General features: G+C 43.7%; 1 protein-coding gene across 1 annotated transcript; it reads left to right on the plus strand.

Moving 5' to 3' along the window:
* The first annotated feature begins 1510 nt into the window (after nt 1-1510).
* Nucleotides 1511-11477, plus strand: LOC143356930 (uncharacterized). The gene is made up of 3 exons (XM_076792997.1): nt 1511-2690; nt 8478-9067; nt 10984-11477. Exons 2-3 carry the CDS (start codon nt 8593-8595, stop codon nt 11082-11084), a joined length of 576 nt encoding a protein of 191 aa, XP_076649112.1. The 5' UTR covers nt 1511-2690; nt 8478-8592; the 3' UTR covers nt 11085-11477.
* The last annotated feature ends 16317 nt before the right edge of the window (nt 11478-27794 follow it).

Genomic DNA, 27794 nt, shown 5'->3' on the forward strand with positions numbered 1-27794 from the left:
TAGTCTACGCCGCGTTTTTCGAGAACGCTCTATAAACATTCCGCGCGCCGTTTTATCTCTGTTTCTGTGAACTCGTGCCCGTCCCGTTGGCTCGGCAACATTGTGCAGATTATTGCATAAATATCTCTCTTTCTCCGCGCAAACACCCAATTTTTCCAGCGCTCGAAGTCGTTCTTGATATTGTTCTCCTCAACGTTCGTCAAACAATTTCTTCGAACCGTTCCTCCGTGACCGATAATTTAATTCCGCGTTTCTGCTGAATCGAGCGCGCGCCGTGGTCAATCGCGCTGACACAATTGAACATTCAATTCGGCAACTGTCGACTGCAGCACCGGCAAAACAGATCAGAATGCATGCTGTTATCTTAGCGGGGAAATGTTTGAAACGCGTGCATAACTTCGGGCGAATAAACAATGTTTTGCCGACGGGTTTTCGCCGATGAAAACATTAATGCTTATTTCGAATTTTAAAAATATGTTTAACGTCCTGAGGAAAGATTAAACATTTAGCGCACCGGGTTGCGATATTGCTGACCGTAGATCGTACGACGTGCATCGGTATCGCTATCATAAGTGTATACATTTCGTTTGTGATCTTATATTTAGTGCTTGCGCGTCATTGGGTTAACGGATTTGGGCCGCGTGATGCGTCATCGAATCGCAATTATGCGGGAAATGACAGCTAGAATGGCGGAGGATATTAAGAAATTTTGTTGCCAATAAAGATCGTGATAATAATTGTTACCGTGAGCACTTGTTATATGAATTGCTCGAGCTCCGAAGAGATACTCTTAATTTAGCAATAGGATTTAATGGGTCAGACGTGTGTACATCTTTTATTACTATTCCGAGGATACAGCCTTGCTCCACGTTCCACCAATAGCGCTGCATGATCGATAATGTAATTATGCTAGGTACATAGGTTCGTTTCAATGATTCCGCCGGGTAATTTGAATCGATCGAGTTCGAACGGATTACACTAATAATATGGAAACTCTCTATTCGAATATTTACACCGTTTCCCTTTAAAAATAATTCTGTTCACAAAAATAGTACGACAATAAACATGGACTCATTCTCAAGCTTGGAATCTCTACTTTCAGATACAGTTATTCGTTTTCGTTCATGATTTTTTTGCGTGAAGCAGCAGATGGGAAACTGAGGACATGTTTTCGCTCGAAAATGGTACAAACTGAAACAGCTGTGGAAAAACTGGAAAATTTTCTCGAGGACTGAATCCACCGCAGATTCGAAGGTCGAGGCTTCCTCTTTACAACCACTCCAAGAAACTCGATCTACAATTTTTTTTTACAGAATTGCGATACAAAAATGAGGTCTCAGTTCGGTTATGCAAAGACCTTTTAGACTTTTCAGTCATATAAAATTACCAAAACAAAAAAAATCGTAGATTAAGTTTCTAGGACTGGTAGTAAAGGGGAAACTTTGCTCTTCAAATCTAGGAAAGATTCAGTGACGAGAAAAATTTTTCAACGATTCCAGGGACGTTTCAATCAAGTACAGTTTCCATTCAAAGCTCGATGGAACGATCAAAATGCAAGACGTCAGCGAAACTACAAATTAAACAAGCTGTTCGATATTAATTCATCGAACCAAGTTTTTCGACATTAAGCTAATCACAGGGTGCGCCACAAAATAAGACAGTTAATAAACCAAATCAAATCGAGCTCCACAAAACGAAACCAATCACAAGTCCCATGCCAGGTGAGTTGAAAAACACAAAATTAACACAAAATCCGAAAATCCGGCAGAAACACTCGAAACACGGTCGAACCACACCCACGCACTCCGTCCGGTCGAAAAAGAGTCCCAAAACGATCCAGGTGTCGGTTCTCGTCGGAGGCAACGTGCCGCCGACCTTGGTCTGTTATGTCCTCGACATTCTCGCTCGGTGGTGGCGAGGCGGTGGCCGATTGGTCGAGGTTCATAGCGCGCGATCGTCGACCAACTCCTCGGGCAGCTGGCCGGGGCTGTCAACGACGAGTCTTGGCAGCGTCAGGATCGTTTACGTGTCAACCGGGTGCGTTGCGTGTGCGTCTCGATATACGTCGTCATAGTGAGTGTTCGCGACTCGGGTCACGAACGCGGATTATCGGCTAGCGTCGAGAAATGCGTGGGACGCGCCGAGCCGGGAAAGGTGCTCGCACCGTTCTCTCGCTTTTGACTCGCGGCTAGTCACCGGCTCGTGATTAAGAGAGCAACGTCGTCGTTGCCTCGATCCCTCGATCGCGCGCGCGCGCACACACTCGAGAACCTCTTTGGCGCGCTCTCGATCCTCGCAACCTGTTACCGGTCGCCGGAGCTCGTTGCGAAATGCAACGCCCGTTACGGGAACTACCTGTTCACTGGCTCTGACTCGGACACGGCGAACGGTTCGGGCTCCAGGTGTCTCCTCGGCAACGACACGAAACTCTGGGATAGAACTCTGCCACCTCGGGGAAAGTGAAGACGAACACGTTCTTGCGTGCGCGTCACAGGTGTCCGCGATTTCGGCGAGTGCAAATATTTTCGACCGGCGAAGAGTGGGGACCGGGGAACCATTTGTTGTGATCTTTTTTTTTGTTGAGATCTGCGGAGGTCTATGAGCTCGTGTGATCTGCGTTTCGTGACGAGTGAACCCGAGACGAGGCGGCGAGGATTTGGAGAGTTGTGGATCCGCTGGTGAACGAACAGGTGTGTACTGTCTTCAATCTTTATCGATTTAACACTAGGTTTACGGGAACCGTCAAAACGACGGGTTCTAATATTTTTAATTTACGATTATTGAGATTGTGAAGATCCATCTACGTGGAATTACTCAACAAACTTATTTAATTTGGTATATATTATTTAAAAAATGGCTGAAAACTTGGTTAGCCACATTCCTCTTATTTTTATAAAGTAATGTAAAATACTCACTTTTAATGCTCCGCAAACCTAGTGTTAATTTTATTATTTAGGAGAATATGATCGCGGATTTTCGGTTCAGAGCGATTCGTAGAATTTTTATGCAAATTTACATGTTTCGTGTGGACTTTGCATAATTTCTGAGAAGTTTAGTCTTTTCTCTGGTAATTGTTACAGTGCGAATTTTTATCAAACCGTGAGCTCTTATGGCATTATGGCATTTATACGGTCGTTTTATGCAGAAATTCGGTTCGAACGGAGTTTTATTTCTCCACCGGTTAATAAACTTCGTTACCGTGTGATATCGATACGGAAACAATTTAATCTTCCAATAAAACTGTGTATTTGATGATCCGTGCGGCCGTGGAAATTTCATCAAAAATCCGCCGTCTAATTAGAATTTGTTACCGAGCTATTCGGATACGTCCGGGACTCGTGCAATTTAATTCGAATATCGGAGTAAACGATCTGACGCGCGTGACACGATGATTTGCGTCGCGTACATTTTTTTTTTTTGTTAATTTTTCACGGACGACCGAGCACTATCGGCGAACGTTTTTCATGCGCTTCGTTCAATGAGAGCGCTGATTTTGTTCGATATAGAGAGACCGACTTCCATTAACATTCGGACACCGTGTACAAGAAATCAACTTTTTTACTGTCGGTCCAATCGAGTTGATCAAACCAGTTTTTCCTGGGAGCTGGAGATTTAGCTGCTTCGTGATTTAGAATACTAGTTTATTAGATGACGTGTGAATGACGTTTCACGAACACCGCAACTCCGGCTAGAAAAACTTGTGCAGAGACATTTCAATTTGACGCGTTTTCCAGAGTGAACTCCTGTTTTTCGTCTGCTGTGTCGTGAAAAATTATTTTAGGTAAAATCGAATTACGGTGGCTGAAAGTAGAGGCTTCAAGCTTCAAAACGAGGTCAGGTTTATTTCCCTACGATTATTCTTCACTGAGTTATGGCAGTTTGAAGATCAACCGTTTTCGGGGATCGCTGAATACAGGTGACGCAGATTTTCCGAATTTATTTTTAAAAATTTCTGATATTAGCTCAGATAAAAGTAACCTTAGTATTTTTTCCGCGATTCTGACAACTTTTAATTTTTCCTAATTATTTTTACACGGTCAATAAGCTAAGCTTTCCTACATCTTGAGAAAACTAATTCGTTTAATGTTTAAAAAATGGTTGCCCTTGACAGAGCGTCCGAATATTAACTGGAGTCACAATACACGTGTCGGAAGAGCGTTTTTTTCTGTTAGCCTAATTGAAGTTCCTGTTACTCGGGCAATGCTCGTCCACCGAGCCGAGTCGGGTCGTTTAATGTTTAAAAAATTATTGCGCATGACAGAGCGTCCGAGTATTAACGGGAATCGCAATACGCGTGTCGGAAGTGCGTTTTTTCCTGCTAGCCTAATCGAAGTTCCTGTTACTCGAGCGATTCTCCTCCACCGAGTCGGGTCTTGCGTGGATCAGGTTATAATTTTGGACGGCACGTTTTCGTGGTCGGCTGGTCGGTCGAACGCCACTTTCGTAATTGACGGAGAAATTCTTTCGCTTGGAATCTGATATCCACTGTCACACCGCCGCCGCCGCCGCCGCCGTTGACTATTGACCAATTGACGAGCAAGGTGGGGGACCGGAGGGAACGCGTTGAAATCCACAATGGCAGCACGCATCGGACGTGACCGAAATGAAAAGCCTGACACGATAATGCGTTTCACTTGCTTTAAACGCTCGGCTAAATGCTCGGGGGACACTATTTTCTACATCCGCCTGCTCGACACACATAAAACACTCCGTTGAAAAACGCCTCCGCTTCGATTAATCGTTTCCAGCTGGCCGCCGCTCGTAACTCAACGTATCGTTTCCGTCGGCGGGTTTAAGTCGTTCGAAACATTTCATTATTGCCGATGAACGTTCTTTAAAATCCATTTATAATCTTTTTCTCCACACAACTTTTTTCCCCGGCGGCTTTCCGCAAGAACAGCTGACAACGAGCGATCGATCCTGAATAATTATACCGTTCGCTAGAATAAATCTACTGTTGTCGATTGTACAAATTGGTTGAAATGATTCGCATGCGCTCGTGTTTTCCTTACAATTTTCATCGCTGACAGCTCTTGCTTATATTGTTCCGCATTATTACCGCCGGTATGAATATATTGAATTAATCGCGGAACCCATGTTACCTGTCTGTGTAAAATATAAATATTCTACGTTAATAAAAAAATTATAGAGAATCTTTATTGAAACAATCAATAGCATCACTGTATACGTACCGAAATCGAATTCAATTTAAAAAAGCCCTTTCATTACAAACGTTGAATTCTTTATTGAAACAATCAACGGTACATATCACTCCACATTGAATTCGATACACTAACTTGATTTAAACGTTCTCAAAACAAACGTACACCAACAACAAAATTCCAAAAAAACATTGTAGAAGCTATTCCATCAAATTACACAATTTTTCAGAACGATCAAACACGTCACGAAAAAGCTCCATTTAGAATAAAAATGCGTGAAGCTTCGTTACAACAATTTCGCTGACGGAGTACAGTATGCCATAAGCTTGCCGCATAAGGTATCTCCACTCCGGTTCATTTTCCGGTTCAGAATATTTAAGCTCGTTCGACTAATCGGTAACATTTCCGCCCCGTAAAAAGCGGACGTCCGCGTTTCAAAAAGCCGTTCGTCGACCGTCGAACGAGGCGAGCGATAACGATCGCGGTCGTTACATTTCAATTGAAAATTATCCTCCGTCACCGGAACGGTTTTTCATATTTTACGAGCGGGAATATCAGCGACGAACAGTCTCGGGATCGACGAAGGAAAACGAAAGAATGGGCCCGCGTGTCCTTCGGAGATGAAAGTGATCGCCTTCACCGATGCCCACCGCGCGACGGCGGCGGCGCTTTCGGATATACAACCGGCCTTGACATTGAACATCGTGCCAGCCATAGAACATCATTATGTAAGCTTCGGAGAAAGACGAAATCTCCTGGCTAGGCAGCATAGTCTTCGGGATACAGGTCTCGTTGTGCCTCGAGACACACCTGTCTCCCAGTGACCATGAACCTATTCGTGAGTCAGAAAATGCGCGCGGTGTATCGGCGCTCCACTATGTTTGCTCTGCGTCATCGCAAGTATGTATGTCACTTCGACGTCGTCCTGCCATTCCTTCGATCTTTAATTGTTGCCACTCGCGAGTCGCGATTTCTATCTGTTAATTTTTTCTGAAGTAAAGGGTCATGAAAATTATTATAGTGACTTTCTTACGTGTTAACAATTTTTATTTCACGTCGATATTCCTGTGTGTTTACAATCTCCAAGGATATTTGAATTTTTAGTGTTTTCATTATTCAGTATATTCATACAGATTTATCTCTGAACGGAAACGAAAAAATAATTTTGTTTTGTTTCATTCATAAAAATGAGAGAGCGATGCTTGTGTAAATTATTTAATATTTACATGCTGAATAGAATTAATAAAACGAATGGGAATGTGCAGGACGACTAAACAGTGCATCACAAATATTTGTATTGCGAGATTGGATTGTATTGCAAATGGTGTCCGAGCAAACCTAACGAGATCGTTTAAGTTCAGATCGAACGGCAAACCGCGACCAAATCCGATGAAGAGCGTCGTTATCGAGCCCGCGCGATTTCACTTGCAAATACGGTATAATTAAAGAAACGATCGACTATTATTATAAGTGCACCGATGCGTTATCGTCGAGCGACGTCTCGCATCGCAATGCCGGAGCCGACAGCGACCTTGTTGTTATGCGTTCCCGGTGCCCCGGAGTCACCAAAATGGCAACGTTCGCGAAATTTCTGCTGCGCCTTGAATCTTTCTTTGTTCAAGCCGGACGACCTGACGTGGACCGGTTGAAAATACCTTGCGGTTTTATTTTCGACTCTTTTTCTCACTGTAAATTGTCGGCACTCTCGTTCCCCTTTGTTCTCGCGGAGAACAGATGCAAAAACTGAGAATGCTGCTCTGAGTCTCGAAATGTATCTCAGAATCGATTATTCGAACGATTTTTCGCTCGACTTTGACCTGTAACGATGCTGCTTCAATTGAAATGATTGTTAATTTTCCGTTTACTCGTACGAAATACTTCTGCCGTTTTAATATATGTTAATATAAACGATACCCTGTTTTAATTACAGTCTTCTGCTCTGCTCGAGTCAATTTAATTAAAATGCAGACCTTCAGTTTCAACATTGCAATTTTTCTTGTATAATCAGTTTCACACTGACAAGTTGTGCCTGTGAAAATTAGGTTTTGCTAAAATCAAAAAATTTAGTTAGTCTAATTTAGAAATCTTCAGATTTTAGAAATCTGTTAAGAAAAACCCTGAGGCTTTCAAAAAATAGCTAATTTTGAAGGATTTAAGTCCTGGATACAGTTTCTTTAATTTTAATCCTGTGTTGCTGAGTCCTGCATTTTTTGGGGGGGTCTTAAATTATTCACAAACCTCGACCGCAATATTCAAAATGTGAATTAAAAAAGCCTTGAATCGAGAATGTTGTTCCAATCGTCGACATTGTGTTAGACACATTTGGTCAATGATTGGCATAAAAAGGCAACGTTAGGCACACACAATGACTATGCACTGGTTAAAACTCGAGGCCGGCCAACTTTCACGGTGTCAAATTCCAAACGCGTGGCCATGTACTGTCGGGAAAATTGACAAGGCCTCCGCGAATTCTTCCGATGCCAATAATTCCTATTCCAAACTATGAAGCAATGTTTAACTTCGATTTTTCATCTTACGTAAGTCGATGTATTGACAATATCTTATTGACAATTTGACGTCCACTCACAGAACACCGGAGAGAACTGCTTCTTCTGGTTGTTATTGAATCTTCGTTATTGCGGATGCTTCTGCAAACATTGATTTCGCAATGCTCATTTGTGGAAACAGGCATGCGTTTCTTCTGTTCGAGGGTCGAGACGATCACTGTAAAGTAGAAATCTTTTTTTGTTTGCTGTTCCATTAGTCGCGCGACCGTGAGGAACAAAAGGTAAATAAAAACACGTGCTTGCTTTTTAATAATGTGCAATGGCAGTCTTCGATTACTAACTAGAATAATATACACCAACTAAACATTAATTATAAACTGATCTGCAGCTCCACAAATTTACAAGCTAGTCAAAAAGAACGATCCCTTCCAACCTATTACAACAAAGCCACACACAAACTTTCTCAAACCATCTACAACACAAACCTATTCAAATCGAAACAAATTTACAAATTAGTAAGAAAAATCCAGTTCAACTATATCCAACCACAAGACAAACAAACTTTAACACACTCTACCTACAACATCAACAAAGATTCTCACCAACCAACTCCAACAAAGCCACACACAAACCTTCTCAAACCAGCTACAACTTAAACTCCTCTAACTCGTCACTTTACAAATTAGTGAGAAAATTCTACTCCAACTAAATCCACCACAACACACACAAACTCTCACACACTCCACCTACGACATCAAACTAATCCAAACCAAGCGCAGCCTGTAACTTCAGTCAATCTCAATTCCAGGTGTCCCAGATCGTCACCAGGAGTCTCCAGGACCAGCAATCCTGTAAGAATGACCTGTCAAAGCTGTTCCCATTTCTGATTCCTCTCAACACCACCGTAGACTGATCAAGGCACCATGTTGCCCTCATCGAGGCTGTTGCACGAGGATCCATCAGGATCTCCGGAAGCTAGCACGGCTGCTAGGGATCCAGCAAGCGTTGGACTGACGGCTGCTCCCTCGATCGTGGTGGAAGACGTCGAAGGCAACGACGACGATCCTCCACCTTACACAGCGATCGTGCCTCCGAATCACGTCGGCTGGCCGTTCGACTTTTCCGGGATTCCGTATTCCTTGTGCAGCACGACGTCGTGCAGAGCGTCCTTGGCGCCGTTCCAGCCGTTGGCTCCGACGCCGACGCCGATGTCGACGTCGACGCCGGGCTCGGCTTTCCGTCCCGAGGGTCCAGACGGTCAGCACACGTCAATCCCTATGCCTTTAATGCCCTACCGGCTCTTCAAGTTCGGCTCCCACAGATCTCTGTTCGGGAACAGGGGCCTCCCGTTCCAGGACAACATCTCCGTTAGCAAGGACGGCAACGGAAGGACGCGCAGTAAGTAGGCTATAGTACTCGTCACTTATTCAACACCCACGAGACGCTAACGGCCTTCGAATAATGCATTTTAGGTTTGCAGTTTAGGATGAGATAAAGTGTTCTATGATTCTGTTTGATGATTGTTTGGCAGGGTTTGGCACACTTTTATGTGTGCCGCTTAGTGCAGAAGATAGCTAGAGAAACGACAACTTAGGGAAGTGAAGGTACAAGGTTTATGCTTTAAATGAGCCAAGGTAGGTTGCTGTACGATTTCGTTTGTTTTTTTAATTTAGTCGTCATTGAATCGAATTTGTGAAATATTCAAGGAAGAACCATCTTCTCCCTGTTGCAACTTCCTGGGGAAAAAATTGCACAAGAACGTACCTCGGCTTATTTGAAAGCTTGAACCTTCTATTTTTACTATATTGTTATTTTTCTTGAGGATATTTTGACATTAGTAATTTAGCGTAATGTGTCCGTTTACAAAAAATATCGCGAACCAACGTTGATGAGCGAGGCGTTTTCAAAAATTTCCGAACGCGTTCGGTAACGAGATCTTCGACTCTCGGTTTTCACAGAAATGATAATTCGACGCGCTGGAAATTCGTTACAATAAATGTTTCGGTGTAATCAACAAACGTTACACCGTTGAAATACACCGGTCCGCCGCTTCGCGCTTTTTTGTGCACCCTTTTTCTTCTGGTGCTCACTTTTCCATCATGCGATGCCATTATCTCCTCGTTTCAATATGTGAAATTAAATTCGTTACCTAAATGCCTCGTCGCGAACGAACGTTATTTCTTCCGCTCGGAACGATTCGAAATTAAAACGGTATTCAAACCGGCTCCCGGGATTTTTATTCCATTTACAAATGAAAAGTACACGGCGGAAGATCCTGTGCAAAACGCTGCTGCCCGTAATCGGTTTTTTTCTCGCGATTCGAATCGCCATCGTTACATCGGTTGCTCTAGTCCATTGGCTCGCGCTTTATTTGATAAAATATCGCTCGTTTAATAAAATTTTACAGCCCGTTAAAAGCTGCCATTTTGTCCACCTTGAATAGTACCATCATCCGCAATAGTATAAAATAATGTCTTATTCATTGCTTCTATGTATATAATTTAAAGGAGATTTAGCGTGTGTTACTGTGTGTTATTAAACTGCGCGTTTGTCATTAAAGGTTATCTACGATAAAATATAGGAATAATTAATAGTAATTAAAGACGGGGTAATAAGCTAGATTATTCGTCACCCTGTTACCACATTATGTCACGAACCCTTGTTTATATCTTCTCTAGTAGAAACTAATTAATTTGATTATCACTTGTGACCGTCGGTGACCTCCAATGACCTTTAATAACCTATCAATATTACTTGACAAATGGTAATTTTGCTTATTGCAGTGCTGAGAGTATTCAACCGATCAAAGGTCTTAAAAATGCAACAGAGACAATTGCTTTTTGTGTATTCAAACTTTTGAATATTTATATGCATTCTTTAGGAGTTGCAATCTATTCACATAAATTAACCTTGTGTTATAATATGCGACTGCAGGAAAACATGTCCGTGTAGCTAAATAAACGTTCACCTTCAAACATTTCGGTAAAAAGAGAGAGAAACAAATCGTTTCACGGACATCCATAACAAATTAACTAAACATATAGCCTCTTTTTATTTAAAAAATAAACGACCTTGAAATGCTCTAGGAACAAAAATCATCTGAATAACACTAAGCCTTTGAAATTCGGTCAATTTCCATTACAAAAGAAAAACAAGATGGAGACGACCGTGAAATCTCCTGTAAGCGTTCACCCACACAGAAAATATTTTTTCATGAAACTAAAAACTCGAATAAAATTATGTTGTTGGACGAGACGATTCCTGCAGATTATGAAGCAAATAAAAATGGAACAAATGCGAATGTTTGTCAACAGAATACGGCGCCATACTTGTCGCAGCGGCGGTCATCATTTTCCTCATGGCGCTGTCACTGCTGGTGAGATTCGTCATGGAAAAAAGCCTATGGAGAGGCTAGGGAAACGCCATGGATCCGTGCAGAAACGCTTTTCTCCATTCTCGATCCGGACTGAATCTAGAGTAAGCGTTATCACGGTGTAATTCCCCCCGCGTCAACGCAATTGCAAGTGTAATTAGAGCACGATTGCTCCCGCCTTTTGTCTCGCCTCGAAACAGAATGCTCGCGAGCGTGCAATCCTGTGACTCGTAAGTGCAATGTTACATGCACGTATCTGTGAAAGTCCTGCTCCGGCGAGAGATCTATGTATGTATATTGTATATCGCGTGAATATCACGGTTTAGCTCGTAATCCTTACATGTACTTGTATAGTGTTCATTTTTGTACTTGTATTTCTATTTGGTATTTTGTAACTTGTGTGTAAGAAATAGAGAACATGCTGTTTTAACAGAATTTTTTGCTCCTGTTTTTGTGCCCTGTTCTTTCGACGTTTCAGAGTTTAATTTTTTCAATTCGATCCAAAAGCTGAGCTCTGCTCCGATATAAATAAATATAACGTCAAGCATATACAAACTTTTATTTTTTACTGTAGGAACACTGAGGTGAAAAAGAATTTTATTTCCATCGCTAGCAGACTCGATTTTTTTTAGAACAGTATAATAAATTGTCGGTATAGTACACAGAATTTTATTTTAAATCCTGGAAAAACAGTTGGGACACATTTCGGCTACAAATTCGTGATCATAACAATTAAAAAGATGTGGGAACCACATGTTAAAACTACCTTGCTAATACATTTTACATTTATCAAAAAAAGAATTTATTAATATACTATTGACATAAAGAGCGTTAGATTTCCTTGACTTCGCGTGTAGTTATTCAATTTCCGGATATGTGAAAATACTAATTACCATTACGTGAATCAGCAAGGTGAAGGAGATCGATCTTCAGTGACGTCAGCAAGTCGATATCTCGGTATCCGTATTGAATATCAGACTCCATAATTTGTTTTTGTGATCCCGTTTTTACCATCGTCGCCAGCAGATTGATCGCACGAAGCGGAAGAATTGTTGTAAATATTTAATTTTTACCGCACTGCGTTGCACGATGGGGCCTCGATTATCCGAATTTTTTGACGGACATTCATCACGAAATATCGCCTTGTCGCAAATTCGAAGTGTTAGAGGACAAATCACCTTCGCCGCACGAGAGATTAAATATTTTTGTTGATCCAATATTACGTTCGCGGAAAGAGCCGATAGCTCGGTTGGATGAGCAAACGTTTGCGTGTTGACATTCGGCTGTGGTCAGCGGTCTGGCAGCTTTGGAATACTGTGCCATTCTACTTAAAAATTTCTGCGTTACCGAACCATCGTCTGGACTGACTTCAAACAATCGTTTTCCATAGGATATCAATTTCTTTCCGTCTTTCTTCAAAAAATGTTAACTTAGACGGATCGAAAATGTGTTTAAGAATTTTTTCTGCTTCAACCGTGAAAGCTGCATGACTGATTTTTACGTAGAATTATTCTGTAGACTCTCGCAAATACAACGGTATATTTTTTACAACAATTTGTACATCTAAACATGTCTGAAGAATTTTCTGCCGAGACCCTGAATTCGTGAAATAAATTTTAAAAAGTCCGAAAAATACTATTGTCTAGAATATTGTCCGTAAATACCGATTATTAACGACTCCAATAGGAGCACCTAGGTATTTTCGAACGATAATACTTTCTTCATTTTAAATTCGATTTAGTCTCCAGGAGGCGTGATTAGAGAGTTTGATTGTCCCATTAGCAATTCGAACGAAGTTAACGAGCGATCGCGTGCATAACTCGTTGCATTTTCACTGGTACGCTCTCGATGTAAACAGCGAGAATACGCGACAATCGGTAGCTGTCTGCGCGGAAGGTGACCATTTTATTGATTGCTTTTTAATGGAAAGCTACCGGCCATATTCGATGATTGTACAAACCTGTCTCTTTAATTGCCAGCGTATTATGATAATCAGCGTGTCTGCTATCTTTTTTACTCGGAATAATTTATTGCTCGCGGCGTTCACAGTTCGGTCATATTTTACTCGATTGTCAAGCAACGTTACGTTTGCGAATCTCCGGTGGATTAACACAGTTAAATCGTGTAAACAATCTGCACCGATGAGCAATGAATGGACTGTGAATTTTTATGCATTTACGATTTGTAAAAATTGTCGAAATACGGTAGAAAGTTTAATGCACACAGGCCTTTGAAAATACTCCGGGAAAAATTTGTTTACAAACATAGAAAATTAGTAAAAAGGTTCAAAAGAATTTAAATTATCCAGACGAATAAATGTCTACACAGCTCCTGCATCTTGTAACCAACACGGACAATCTTTATTTTGCATAAAAATTCCAATCTGCTAACGAGAATAAAATGGCAACCGCCGCGCCGCGCAAGCAGGAAGAAAAATAGCAAGAAGTAGTAATCAGTAGAATAGGTCGGCCCTGGTCAGACAAATGAAACCCCCGCCATTTATCTTGCAATTTAGCTCCTAAAAAATTTCTACAGCACCACACACGCTCCCCCAAGATTAAAAATCTATCGCAGCAGTCCCAGCAACCGTGTAGTCCGACCACGGCAAGAGTAATTCTACTTTAAAAGCGCAATCAGCGCCCGATGGGTATCGAGGAGATTCAATTAAATAAAAACCGTTCCCAGGATCATTTCGCTGTTTCGCGCAACACATTTATCAAATATTGAAACATTTTTCCGTACCGCAGAATCGTGCAATTCGTTTGTACCGCCATATCCAAAAATCTATTTAGCCGAATCGAGTATGCCGTGTCGAATTACGCGGGCGTACGCTCGGGCGCAAAATATTGCGTCGCTGCAGGGAAATCATTTCATAATTCTCACACTTAATTGTCGTTTTTTGTCAAATGGATTACACAACGTTTCTGGATGGCGTTTTTAAAATTCTTTATGGGTTCCATTATATTTGAAACGCGGGTCGTGAAGCTCGTTTATTTTAAGCTTAAATTCGTTCCAATGCTTTGACAACAGGAGACCAGAATTTTAGATTGACAGAAACTGATTAATATTCCTAATTTAGTTGGTTCTGTTCGAAATCTTCACCAGGAGTCCGACACGCTGTTGTACAGCATGGGGTTGAAGGGAGCATGAAGTTTGAATTTTTGGAGAATAAAAGGTAATTGTTGATTTCGATCTGCACATTGCGGAGCTTAACTCTGATAAAGTCGGCGGCGGACGCCGTTGACCAAACACACACCGGTTGTCCCTCAGGCGAGGATCCAAGCAATGCGCCACCGGGGAAATTAGCCGGCGAAATAATTAATGGAGCAAGCTTTTACTTGACGTCCGCCGCGAAGCCCGATATTACGAGCGGCCAGCGTCCCCCTAAACAAATGCGCTGCAAAATTGTTGATTCGCGGTAAGCACCCTCCGGAGTCTTCATCGTTTCACGAGCAGAACCAACCGAGGCCTGGACACTGGAACGGAAAATATTATCGCTGTAACTGCATTGAGGATGACCGTCCTCTTGCAGTTGATGCACCCTTCGTACACTGCCATTCCTCTAACGAGGTCATTCGGAAAACTTCTCACTGCCTTTCAAAAAGCATGCGATCAAACGAACCGAGCTCCTGTCCTATTTCTAATATTTCCCAGTTGAAAATTCGATAAATATTAAAACATTCTTTAAATCAGAAGTTTTTTAAAAGTTGACCAAACGACTCCAATTTTTCAGAGGAGCTACAAGGATTAGTTTAGCAGATAAAAATCGTAAACTATAATTTCCACCATTTTTAATAATTTTTAACTCGCAGCAATATTGAGCGAAAGAAGTATGTGCGAGCTTTTATGACTTCCAAGAAAATTTATAAACCACCATTGTACCAGCCCCGACCAGACAAGGGTTGTAATTGAAAGTTGCCAGTATTGTTATTAATTTTTCCCGTGGAAAAAAGAGATAGAAAAAACCAGATAAAAGGAAGGAGTTACAGCGAGTGCATAGATTGCAGCTAGTCGCATAACGACTCGACAGTTCCACGGTACTGCCTTTTGGCCCCGGCGTGCCTTTTTCCACTCCCCCCCCCCCCCCCCAGCAACCGCGGCGCAGAAGTTCTGCAGGATTTTATTGCGCCCGCTTTATATTGCCATGAATCATTGTTACACAATCGGGGATTCATGTTTCGCTTCGAACAACTTCGCCGATAAATCACCCGAAGAACGGGTCCGCTGTTTTTCGTGCCATTTCCAGGACGTATGACACTCGTTCTTTGGTTTTTTACGCGGCCCGGAAGCTGGCCCGTGGAACCGGAAGAAAAAATCCAATAGCTGCCTCGTACCGGCTCGTTCTGCCTCGCCCCGAGGCTCCGCGAAACTGATATTTCGGTTGACATACTACGGGAACGCGAATCAATTTGTTCGTTACGTACTGAGGAGTTAATGAAACATCGAAATCGATAGAGTATATCCGCGTTGGCCGAACCACGTCCATGGACGGCGCCGTAATAAAAACAGTAACATCCACGGTCACTACGAAAATTAACAAATCGCTAGAACCGAAAAAAATGAAGCAGTCTCCACATGGAATGAAAAATGTTTTCCCGAATTCGTTATTTCAATGGCAAAGGAAATATTAGGTCAGTGCAAAAATTCGTTCAAAAATGTTGGTATTAAAATGACATTAACTAAGAAAACGAAATCTTTTCTGTACAGACCTCCAAGGGAACGAAGCAAGATTAATTCAAAGTCAATTACAAAGCCAATTCCCATCGTACAAAAGCGCCACCCTGATGTAATACACTAAATTAATATAAATTGCGGTATTTCGTCCAGGGATTTCCGCGTGTCGGTCGGCTCCATTCACGCGTCGGCTGTTCAGAGGGCTTGAACGTCACCTTTTCATCGGATTAGGGTACTGTGGAGGTTCACAGGTGACGAAGATGGAGTTCCGGGTGTGAGAGGGCACTCAAGGTCGCCGGGCGAGGTGAACAAGAGCTTGATGGCATGGGGGGTGTCAGAGACCGAGAGAAAGAGGGAGAGAGAGAGAGAGAAAGGGTCATAAAGAGCGGGCTAAAGAGAAACAGAGAAAGATCAAGATAGAGAGAAAGAGAGCAAGTTAGAGCGAAATAGAAAAAGAGAGGGAGGGGTGAGGAGGGAGAGGGAGGGAGAGATGGTGGTGAAAGCAGGCGACGGTTCCTTTCATGTCTGATAATTAACTGCCGGGACCCGGTGGTCTAACCCCCTCATGTGCATCGGCCACCCCACGAGCTCTCGGCCGCAGCCCTTGGTTTTCTTAAGGCAGCCATCCCACTCTCTCTCTCTCTCTCTCTCTCTCTCTCTCTCTCTCTCTCTCTCGCTCCTCCACCTGGTTCTTGTATTTATTTTTCAGGTAGACCCTTGTTCCCGCTGACTGTGAGCAATTTAAAGTTTAATTCGAGGGGACCGCACTCGAAAGTAGCGTAACCGCTAGAAATTGAAGACGAAGAAGAAGTAATACGGTCGGCGAACTGCCCGGGAAAAAAGGGAATTCCGTTTAATGGAATTTTCTTTTAATTTGTGCCCGTCGGTTTTCTGACCCCACCCCCCACCCCCCGCGGTCTCCTGACTTCTGATGGCGCTGACGTATCTTTGTCTCTTTGTTTCTCGGTAGAATGTCCCGCTGAAGCGGCCCTCTGTTGCGGTTTAATTAACCTGTATGTTTTCAAATTGCTGTCTGCTGGCCGGGGTCCAACGATTGCTTCTCTGGATTCTACTGTCCAGCATTTCTGTAAAGAAATGCAATACCGTCACATTTAATGCTCCGTGCATCTAGTGCTGATAAACGTAAGTGTCAACCATGAACGGCTCGTAACAACTACGTTAACAGTGCATTTCAAGGTCATTGCACGAGATGGAGAGCACTAGATTCCAACTAAGTTTCTCGAAGCTTCAGGGATAATTGCGTGAAAAATTTAAACGGGTCGCCGTGCCTTGAAACGATGACCTTGAGGACACATTTCAAGGTCCTCCCAATGGACGAAGAACGGAAACATCAGGCTAATCACCGGAATCAGTTTTCCGTAGCGTAATGGGCCGAGCACGGTCCGAATGAAAAATAAATTCGCCGAAGTTCCGTGTGTTGGTATCCGAGGGAACGGTTGCGGGTTTCGCACGGGTCCGGTGTATATATACGCAATACAGCGCGGTACATAATACATCCGTGAACAAACAAGGAACGCATTCTCGGCTAGCCGGCTCTCTCCCTGCGGCCCTTTCTCCCTGGCGAAAGCGGGCGTGATGGAGAGAGGGAGAGAGAGAGAGAGAGAGAGAGAGAGAGAGGGAGGGAGAGAGAGAGCAGAGATTGCAAGTAGCGCCGGTCGCGGGATACATCATTCATACACAGCCAAATCTCATATCGGTTTCTGATCCTCCGGCTATGACGGCCTTTGAAGCGGCCCTCCTTGCCACCCCCTGCTCTGACCCCTTTTCAACCCCCCTCCCCTGGTTCAATCCCCGGGACCGGGGCGCTGTTTATTGTTACGTCGCATTTATGCATGAACCGGCCGCGATGCCATTGTCACGGACACATGACGAACCATAGTCCTCTGGACAGAGGGTGAGCCGCCACGACCCGACCTATCCTGGCCCCCTGTCCTGTCCTTTCTGCCACCGGAAGTTGGTAACGGTGAAAATCGAGCCAGAGTTATTGGGCCAAAACGGGAATCGATCATGCTCCACGGACACGGTCGCCTGCAGCCCCTTTCGTGGCAGCGTGGACGTCAGAAATTGACAAGATCCACGACAGACACTGTTACTATCTGTCGAGCAGAATAATTATTAGACTTATTAGTTCTTTGTGGAAAATAAAAATTTTCAATTCCAAGCCACAGGAACCGTGTAGAAATTTTCTTTAATAATTTTAATAACTTCAAAATAACATATAGACGTTCTCAAATTTGTTCAATCTTTCTATCGTTTGACATTTCGCGAAAGTGAAATATTTTTACAAAGTCAATATAAAATACAGGTCATTTCTCTATATATGTCGCCAAGGCGTGGATGATAAACGTCGCGGAATTATCCCCACTACCGCGGGGTATACCGCATGAGAGGCCTCGGGCGCCGAGGAGTGTAAACATAACACGGCTCGGGTATGTCTCCTGTACGATACACGACTCTGGCAAGACCCGTGTCGTTGACATATATCGAGAATTCACAGTAGGCGTGGAATCGGTGAAGTAGACATGTTCGAAAACATGGTTTCTTTTGGTCGAGATGTGAATGCATGACAGGATCAGCGACGGCAGGGGACAAACAGGAGAGGGTAGAAAGGGAATGGAAGGTCGATCGGATGGTACAGGTAGCAGTAATCGCGAGGGAAACCATTAAGGGCTGTTTCTGAAGCTTATCGTGGCCGCGCAGCAAGAGCGGGAAAGCATGGAGGACTCGAGCCATTCAATTGTCGTGATAACGTTGGGATCCGAGTCAAGGCGCATCAGACTTGCCCGGAAACGACCTCGTCGAACTGCTTCCTGCCCGTTTAGTCTTCCCTTCCACAGTTCCATCGTCCACCGCGTCGCTTCCGACTTCGCGCCCTCTGCGAAGTTTCCCTCGAAAACAGGGAATTCAGCGAACCGCGTCCATTGGAATTTATTTCTTGCGCGTATAATCATCCACCGAGGACGAGGAGTCTCGATAACTCATGGTACAATTGTTCGAAAATACGAAAATATTGTTTGAGACACGTAAAGCTGTACGAGAAATTGTGAACTACGACAGGAGGTGGCTAATAACCCGTTCAAGTGGCGAGTGCGATTAATTGGAAAAAATAATTGAACAGCAGTTATTTTCCAGAGACGGCACACCGTGCGTCGTGGGACTAACTGCTAGCAATTTGAGGGGAACCTCGTTACCGAAAGTTTAGGACGGTCGCAGGGGTGCAGCCTTAACTCCGTTGATTCGTCGCCGGGTTCAGTGTGCTCTTCAGGAGTTAGGGTGGTGCAGCTAGGCTGTCCGAGGGGTGGCGTGCATCGGCCGAAGCACTCCCAGGCGGAAAGAGAGTTTGCATAGCGGAAGTACCCTCGAATCGATTCATCGAAAACATCTAACCCTCCCGGAGACCTGGCTCGTCGTGTCTCGCCAGAGGATCTCGCGGGGGTTGGAGAAGGAGAAGAGAGAGAGAAGGGGTGGGATCCCAGACGCATCGTGAATAGAAAATACCCCCTGGTCCTGTCTCTCCTCTCCCCCTCTCTCCCGATTCTTGGTAGGCTGTACGCCTTCGCCTAGCATCGCCGAATCCGGCCGCGAACAAAATAGGAAAAATGAAATTGCTCCGGTACCCGCAACCAACCGTCTGCTACCCCCTTCGATCCACCCCCCGGCGTCGACGTCGACGTCGAGACGCGTTGCGCTCGTGCCACGGCCGAGTATTGAATATTCAAAACTTTCCTCGCGGAAGAAACTTTCGCATCTTGCGCAACCTGCCGAGGACCAGGTTTAAGAACGGGGGTGGTTCTCCCCCTCTCCTCCTCCGAACCCCTCAGTCACCCCCCCCCCGCCACTTCTTACGGACTTTCACGTGGTTCTGCCGCTCCGCTGCGGCAGACAGATTTGATTTTATGAACGTCCGGGGAAAGGGAACGGGGATCGTCTGGAAAACGTGAATAATTGCTGGCTTCTGAATTCTTCTACGGTTCGATACCGCCGCCGAGGATCGCCGCCTGCGAATCTGCGCGTATTCCTCCAAAATTAACCCGTTTCCCCCCGGCATAGTAATGCCTCGATATATCGGAAAACTTCGGGACCGAAAGGTCACTTGTATCGATAACATTCTCTACGTTTCTAACGAGTTGTTCCGATGTAGGTTTTATCGATATAGTCTTGACGATTTTCTGATTAAAATGATACCGAACACGACACCGTACATATTTGTGCGCAGAAAATTTGTCAAACTTTGTACTTGAAACTCGCGAATCGGATTTGTTCGGAGAATGATGGTTTTCGACGAGCGTCGACAATTCGAGGACGATAAATGTCGGCAGCGATGAAAGAGATCGTCGATTGATTCGCGCGTTGATAGAGAGGAATAGGAAGAGAGAGAGAGAGAGAGAGAGAGAGAGAGAGAGAGAGAGAGAGAGAGAGAGAGAGAGAGAGAGAGAGGGAGAGAGGGCAGCGAAATATGCCGCGACGAACTAGCGACGGTGTATCGTATTGGGCACAATCTGCGAAATCGGATTACAGTTTGGTGCTACACAGGCCGATCGACAAACTAAACTGAGTTAAGCCCGGTATTAGAAGCAAAGCCTCGTTTATTAATTCAAACCGAAGTTAACCCTCTGTGTTTCTCTTCGCGAACTCGAGGAAAACCACTGGGGTGTGACATTACAGTGGCGCGGGGCCACTGCACGGTTAGATCAAAGTTAATCCGTGCAAACACAGCGTTCCTCGGCGATACAGGGGTACGCGTGTACACGGCAATAGTTCGGCGTCGTTTCGATACGATCGATTCTTTTTATCGTCCTGCTTCGATCGTGATCTGTCCACACGACTCTGAGCTACAGCAACGGAATCATCTGCTCGAGACCAGGAGTCTGACGTCATCGTCAATTTTTTGGAAATCGTACGGGTAAACTTTTTAAATCTGTAGAGGCGAATTTCGAAGTCGCAGATTCAGTATAATCTAAAGACGACTTTGATTAACTCTTCAATGGACAAACGAATTCCTTGTCAGGATTTTCCAAGCGTCAGGATGATAAACTATTTATCACGGGCAAAATATACGCGTCGTTTCGCGTAACGCAACGAAGATAAAATACTTTTATGGAAGCATTCCGGCGCAAAAACGCAACGTTTCCACTCCTGTTTAAGATTTCTTCGAGATCTTTATGGATAAACGGCAAGGGGTTGCATTTCTAGGGAATTGCTGGCGACTCGGGGCCATTCGAGAAGCTCGAAACAATGTGGAAGAACGAGCAATCCAGATGAAAATCGCGGTCCCCCGCCGCGGTGGAACTGATTAGGATCGGAACGATGGAACTTGAAATTCCTTCGTGATATTTCGGTGCGGGGCGGGGGGGAGCAGGGGTGGTGGAAACTGACGCGGGGAACTGGCGCTAACGTTTCCTGCATCGCGCGATTTCCTACACCTATCTCGACTGTTACCGTAAACGAGACTGTGTTTCACGGGGGACGCGACTTACAAATTCAATTGCCGAAGTTGAACGGCCCTTATTTGTATTTGCCGCCGATAAGCGACACGGGTGATGCTTATTCGCGGTGTTAGCCGCGTCTGCCGCTGATAACGCCCTAATCTCGAATTTAACGAATGCGTTGCGGCATCCAATTGTTCTTAATGTTTTCCGTTGCAAATTATGCCGTTCCTTGTATTTACTATTGCTTTTTACATTGTACTCTGAATGTTTTGACGCTTGCTTAAAGGCGTAGTCCTACGGCCACTCACTAGGGACACTAATTTCTAGGGTTACCTCCTAGAGTGGCCTTTTAAAGCTTTTAAACCTTCTAGAGAAATTTCTAAGGGATTAGACTTTTTCGTAGGGCTAGCTTTCGAGGCCACTTTTTAAGGGTTCTATGTTCTACGGCTAGCTTTTGAGGTTACTTTTTGAGGATGCTAATTTTATGGCTACCTTTTAGTGTTGCCTCCTATGGTAACCTTGTGGAGAAATATCTGAAGGATTCCTTCTAGACCTACTTTCTAGGGCTTCCTCCTGAAGCCACATTTTAGGGATGCCATTTTCTAGGGCTAGCTTTTGCGGCCACCTTTTAAGGATGCTAATTTTATAGCTACCTTTTAGTGTTCCCTTCTAAGGCTACCTTGTGGAGAAATTTCTGAAGGATTTCTTCTAGACCTACTTCCTAGGGCTACCTCCTGAGGCCACATTTTAAGGATGCTATTTTCTAGGACTAGACTTTTAGAGCTACTTCTCGGACATGTATCCTGATAGCCGTATCATTTATCTGGGCCGAATTTGGAAGGCAGAAGGGTTCTAAGGGTGAGCTTAGAATAGTCTTGGAGACTCGAAGAGCCCAAGACACTGCGAAATTCTTCTGCACTTACCGGTGTAATTAGACGAGGTAATTAGATAATGGAAAATGACGGGGGTGAAAAAGGAGAATCCTGGCACGGTGCATAGGAATATGATTATTCTGCGGCCTTCGGTGACCTCCATAGCAGTCCGAGGGCCGTGTCGTCATATCCGGCACTGACACCGCCATCACCGCCATCTTTGCCACTCGTCCGAGACCTGGAGAGACTGATGTAATTACGGCGAGTGAAATGGAATCAGTATGCTGAAAGGGAGCGGCTGCATAGCGCGATAATGGCTGACCGACGGCGTCGCAACGGGTCACGAAGGTGACTTCGATTAAATAAATATTTTTGTTGTGATTCCCGTCGGATTTCCGGGTCTTTCGTCAGCCTCTTTCATGTTTTCGTTGTGTTCGACGCGGGGACAAGGGGTGTATTGTCGCGGAAAGAGCACCACGCCGCAGGTAAATGCTCGCGGAGATGGTAATTCGATTATCTCGGCGCACTTTGAACGAGAAACGCCCACGCCGGTACCTCCGCGATGCTGTTTAATGCGCAATCGACGCTCCCCTTTGAGGACGTTTCATGTGTCTCCAGTTTCAAAGTAAATCTTGAATAAGAGAGCCGGCGGCCTGCACTCTGCGCAGTCAGCCTTTCCTGGTTCACCGGGAAACGTGGATCGACGTCGCGCTGAATTGGTCACGGATAAATAGGTAATCCTGCACTGCTCACCGTGAAACGGACTACAGCGACTGCACTGCAGATCCTCGAGCAGATTCGCGATCAGAAGAAAACGATTCCGAATGCACGCGACGCTCTAATCATTTTTTTTTTTTTTTGACAACCTTCTAGTCTCCATTTTCGGCCGAAATCTTTTTATTGGATACTTTTGATACTCGACTGGATACCCAAATTTTTTCAATAGCGTCCTCCTGTTAATAACATTTTTAAAAATTGTCCAATCCGTCGGTGTTTTAATATCTTGATTCGTTAATCGTAAATTGTCGAGAAGTATGATCATCTCTTTTGCACTCTTAGAGTCTTCATTTCCGATTGTAATTTTTTAATGGGATGCAAGAAATTTTTCAGCAGAATCCTTCCACCAACAGCACCATTAAAAATTGTCCTCATTAACTGATTTAATCGTGGCTTTTCTTTACTTTAATGAAAGACGGTTGTCATCGCTGGTACAAAATAAAGGTATATGAAAAACGAAACGAAATTTACTACATTTTTAAGTCGTTTCACTGTTATCGTCGTTCCCGATAATCTGGATTATCATGATTATACGTGATTCACCTGTAAATCACCGATAAGCCGAAAATATTATAGCACACGCCCTTTTCTGAACATCATTCGTCTGTGTCTCGTGGTTACACTCGGACCAAACCGTAGCCGGTTCAAGTAAATGTTTTTGTGCGAACGTTTCAGTTGTGGATAGAATCGATTATGGCAGCTCAAGCAGCACCCGGGGAATATACAAGTGTAACACTGGATCCAGAGACAAGAGGCTCCGCACCTGCCGGCCAATCCACTCCAACATACAACCCACAAACATCGAAATGTTGTAACCTTCGTACACTTACAACAAAACGTGCGTAGTTTTCGAATGGTTTATATTTTCGAGAAAAATGTCGATCCTCCAACGAGCCTTGAACTTAATCCTAAAATTTGCAACTGCGACCGAAACTGTTATTCTACATTTTGACAAAATTATAAATATTAGTTATCTCAAAAAATTTATTATCAATTCTAGCCGTAACATAATCGACAACAGCAATAGAAAGTAAAAAATAGACGGATCCTTTTTGCGTTACCTTAAAAAATGATTGAGGAACGACGTTCGTTCAACGATGTCTTTGTTTCAGCAGAAAAGTGGATTCTGCGGATAATTTGGACTTCAATTGTAACAGTCCTTGTAGTAATTATACTCGTGTTGAGATTCGCAGATCTTTCTTCTTAATGATGAAAATGCGAAATGTCTCACACCCTTCGTTCAAACAACGGATATGTATATCTACTGAGAACCGAGGAGTTGGGCAGTTCATCGAATTTTGGAATTTGTGTTTAGTGTAATGTTAAAATGCTAATAAAAAACGTCGGTCACGTTTGTCTGCCAACCTCACTTCCTTACGGTCCAAGATTATTTAAATTGCAAATTTGTATGTAAGTACATTCATTTCTCACATATTCATTCATCGCATAAGTCATTTCGCAGATGCACAAGAACACAGATACGTGGTTATTATATTGAGAAACTCAAGACGCTCTTCCATCCAAGGAGATTTCAATCCCAGGACCATAATCTAATAATTGCACAATGATCTAGTTATAAAATCGAAGAATTTACGCCACTTTGCCATCGAAACAGATATAGTTTCAACTGTTGGTGCTTAAGGGGTGAAAAACGGGTTGGTTCTCCAAGAATAGGACACGAATTAATTTGCGAATCTAATATATTCGCAGAACTCTAGATATAAAATTGAACAATTTAAGGCTACTTTCGATCGGGACAGATTTATATCTATTTTAACGCTAGAAGCTTAAAAAGTGATAAAGTGGATGATTCTTCAAGAAGAGAGCACGAATTAATTTGTGAATCTAATAAATTCACAGAACTCCATAGTCCAGATTTAAAATTGAAGAATTCAAAGCTATTTTAAATCGGAGCTGGTGTAATTTTAACCCTAGAATCTCAAGGGCTGAAAAAGTGGTTGATTCTTCAAGAATAGGACAAGAATTAATTTGAGAATCTAACAAATTCACAAAACTCCATAGTCCAGATGTAAAATTGAAGAATTCAAAGCTATTTTAAATCTGAACTGATATAATTGTAACCCTAGAATCTCAAGGGGTGAAAAAGTGGTTGATTCTTCGAGAATATGGCACGAATTAATTTGTGAATCAAATAAATTCACAGGGTTTCTCTAGATATCAAATTGAAGAGTTTAAGGCTCCTCCGTCGAAGCAGCTGTAGCGACAACCCTGGGAGCTTAGGGGATGGGAAAGGGGTAGGTTCACGCGTGAACAGGCCCCGCGTCGCAATTCCACGGTTCCCAGGGCGTTGGAACGGTGCTCGGCGTCGCGACGCGCTCGCTGGAATTCAGCTTGTACCCGCGCGAACCCGGCACCGAGGATGTTTGCTCGCATCCGCAGCTGCTCGCAGCTTCGGAATTCATACTTGACATCAAAGCAACGTCTGCTCGATGCATTATGTTAACGCACACACGCGTGACGCACGGGCTGGCTCGTTTCGCTCGCGCGTTTACACAGAGTCAAGCTCCAATCGGCGCCGCGGGAACGGACCGACGCCGACGCCGACGCCGACACCGACGCCGCGACGTTTCGTCTCCGGTATGAACCGTAATTACTCAGCGTCGCGACGACAGCGACGGCTGCTTGCCGCTTGTCGTCTCTCGGCCACGGTGTCTGAGCGGATTCGCTTTGAACGAACGAAAGAGGAATCGAGCGACGATTGCGAATACTTTTCAATGCGACGAGTTAGAGATTATGATCGTGAGATGTATGGTTGTGCGTGGTTTGAGCAGGTTGCACAATGAATGGGACTGCGCAATAATTATGGTCTTTAGAAGCAGTTGTACTTTGTGTCTCAGTCAAGAATTCATGCTTGAAACAGATATATTAAATTTTTTTGAAGTTTCTTCATAGGGCTCCTTCCTAGGACCAAATCCTTCCCAGGACTAGCTCCCGACATTTTTCCCTAGGGTTACCTGTTAGGGCTTCATCATAGGCCCACTATTTTCTAGGGCTATAGGTACTTCCTAAAAGTACTTTTTAGGGCCACCTCTTAGGGCTAAAGTTACCTCATAGTGTTACCTTCAAGTGCCATTTCTGATGGGCACTAATTTCTAGGGCTCTCTCCTAGAGTCACTTCATAGTTCTACTAATTCCTACAGCCGCTATGATTATGAATTATAGAAGGACTATTTTTCAATTAAATTGGTAACTAATGTATCGTTTACAGTAACTATTGATCACAGGAACGGCGAATCAAATTGGAACTTTTATTAGAGAGAAAATATTTTATGAACGTTCGCTGAAACTTTTATGCTACCGGGTTGCCGTGATCTTTATGGATACTGCTCCAGAAGCCCGGAGCTTTTAATATCAAGCTAGATCAACAATACCGTTTCCGGGATACATATAATTCCTGACGTGTATTGCAAACAATGAAAATGTTTGCGTGCTGTTGCTTCAAATATCCGGTTTGGAGCTACTCGAACGCGATTCAACTTTATCTCTCTCTCTCTGTGTCCCGGTCGACAAATTTTCATAGCCCGATTATCATGAAAAATGGCGGCCGGTCAATCCGTTTTAATTCGCGAGCTCGATTTACCAGTTTGTATATCAGCCGGGGCTTTATTCGTTACATGCGTTATTGCGTTTTCTCTAAAAACGTTTTTCTCGTATTCGTTTTATTAAATGGAGCAGTTGCAATTTTCGTTATTATTTCCACCCTGGCTCCCGATTAATGCCAAGGCCGGAGGGGAGGAGTATACCGGTCCGTGTGTGATTTATGAAATTTTCGAAAAATCTGAGAAAATATGGTCGAACATAGGGGATCAGATTAAAACGGAGTGCCGGTTCTGTACCCGAATAATAAACATCGGAATTGTCCGCCACCGCTGCAACAGATAAATCGCGCGTTGCGCTCGACGGTAATATAATCTTCTGGAACAAACGGACACTCTGAAACCCGTGCCAAACTATCTCTGCATCGAACAATCTACAAATTGAGTCGTTTTTGAGAACGCGACTAGTCGACGAATGCCGCTGAAAATTGTTCTGCATGCAGTGTAGTCAAGAGCGCCAGTAATCGGCGAATTGATCAATTTTTCTGATCGTTAATAATCAAGGAATGTTATTGAAATTTTTTTCACGTCTAACCCAATAGTAAAACAGTCTTGCAAAAAAATTTCAATAAAATCGGAACAAGAAAACTGTATTTAAAAAATGATCGTTTCCATAGGTTCCCTTGAGAACGAGATCGCCCCAACATATGGAACAAATTGAACAATTTTCAAAATCATTAGTAACCAAACAATAATCTTGAAAATTTGTTCGCATATGATCCAACATTCGAACAATTATACAAAAAATTTTCAAAGAGATATAAATAATAAAACGGTATTAAAAAAATTATTCTATTCCACCCGAGACAGTGTTCATCGAAAACTTTGAATTTATAAAACAATGCAGAACACCCCACTCGTAATCATTTTACCAGGACATCAAACAGTGCCGAATTTCCACGCTACCCTATAGACCCGGCAAACAGTGTCCCAGAGAAGCAAGCCTGCCAGAAAAATCCCGAAAATCCGTTCAGAACGTTGCTCTAAAGAATATTCCGCGGTGCCGTCGTCGTCAAGATTATTTAAACTTCTCGAAGTGTCACGGTTTCGGGGAGTGTGCTCTTTGTAGGGGGTTGTGGGTCGGGTAGTCGACTCGCAAATTGACTAAGTCCTGACTCGGTTGGTGAAATACGGTTGTTCGGATGAGTGTGTACCAGAGTGAGAGAGAGAGGGTGAGAGGAGTGGAGAGGAGAGGAGAGGATGTACCGCCCATTTTCACCCCCTTGTTCCCCCGGCTGGGGGTTGGGTTGGCTGATTCCCGACAGGCGAGGCAGCTGGGCGCGAAATACGATAAACTCTGTCGCGAATTCGCCGCGAGTGACGACGAGTCGAAAAATATTTACTCCTCGAATGGCCGTCGGG

The sequence above is a fragment of the Halictus rubicundus genome, chromosome 9 (assembly GCF_050948215.1).
Source record: "Halictus rubicundus isolate RS-2024b chromosome 9, iyHalRubi1_principal, whole genome shotgun sequence".
Classification (NCBI taxonomy): Eukaryota; Metazoa; Arthropoda; class Insecta; order Hymenoptera; family Halictidae; genus Halictus; species Halictus rubicundus.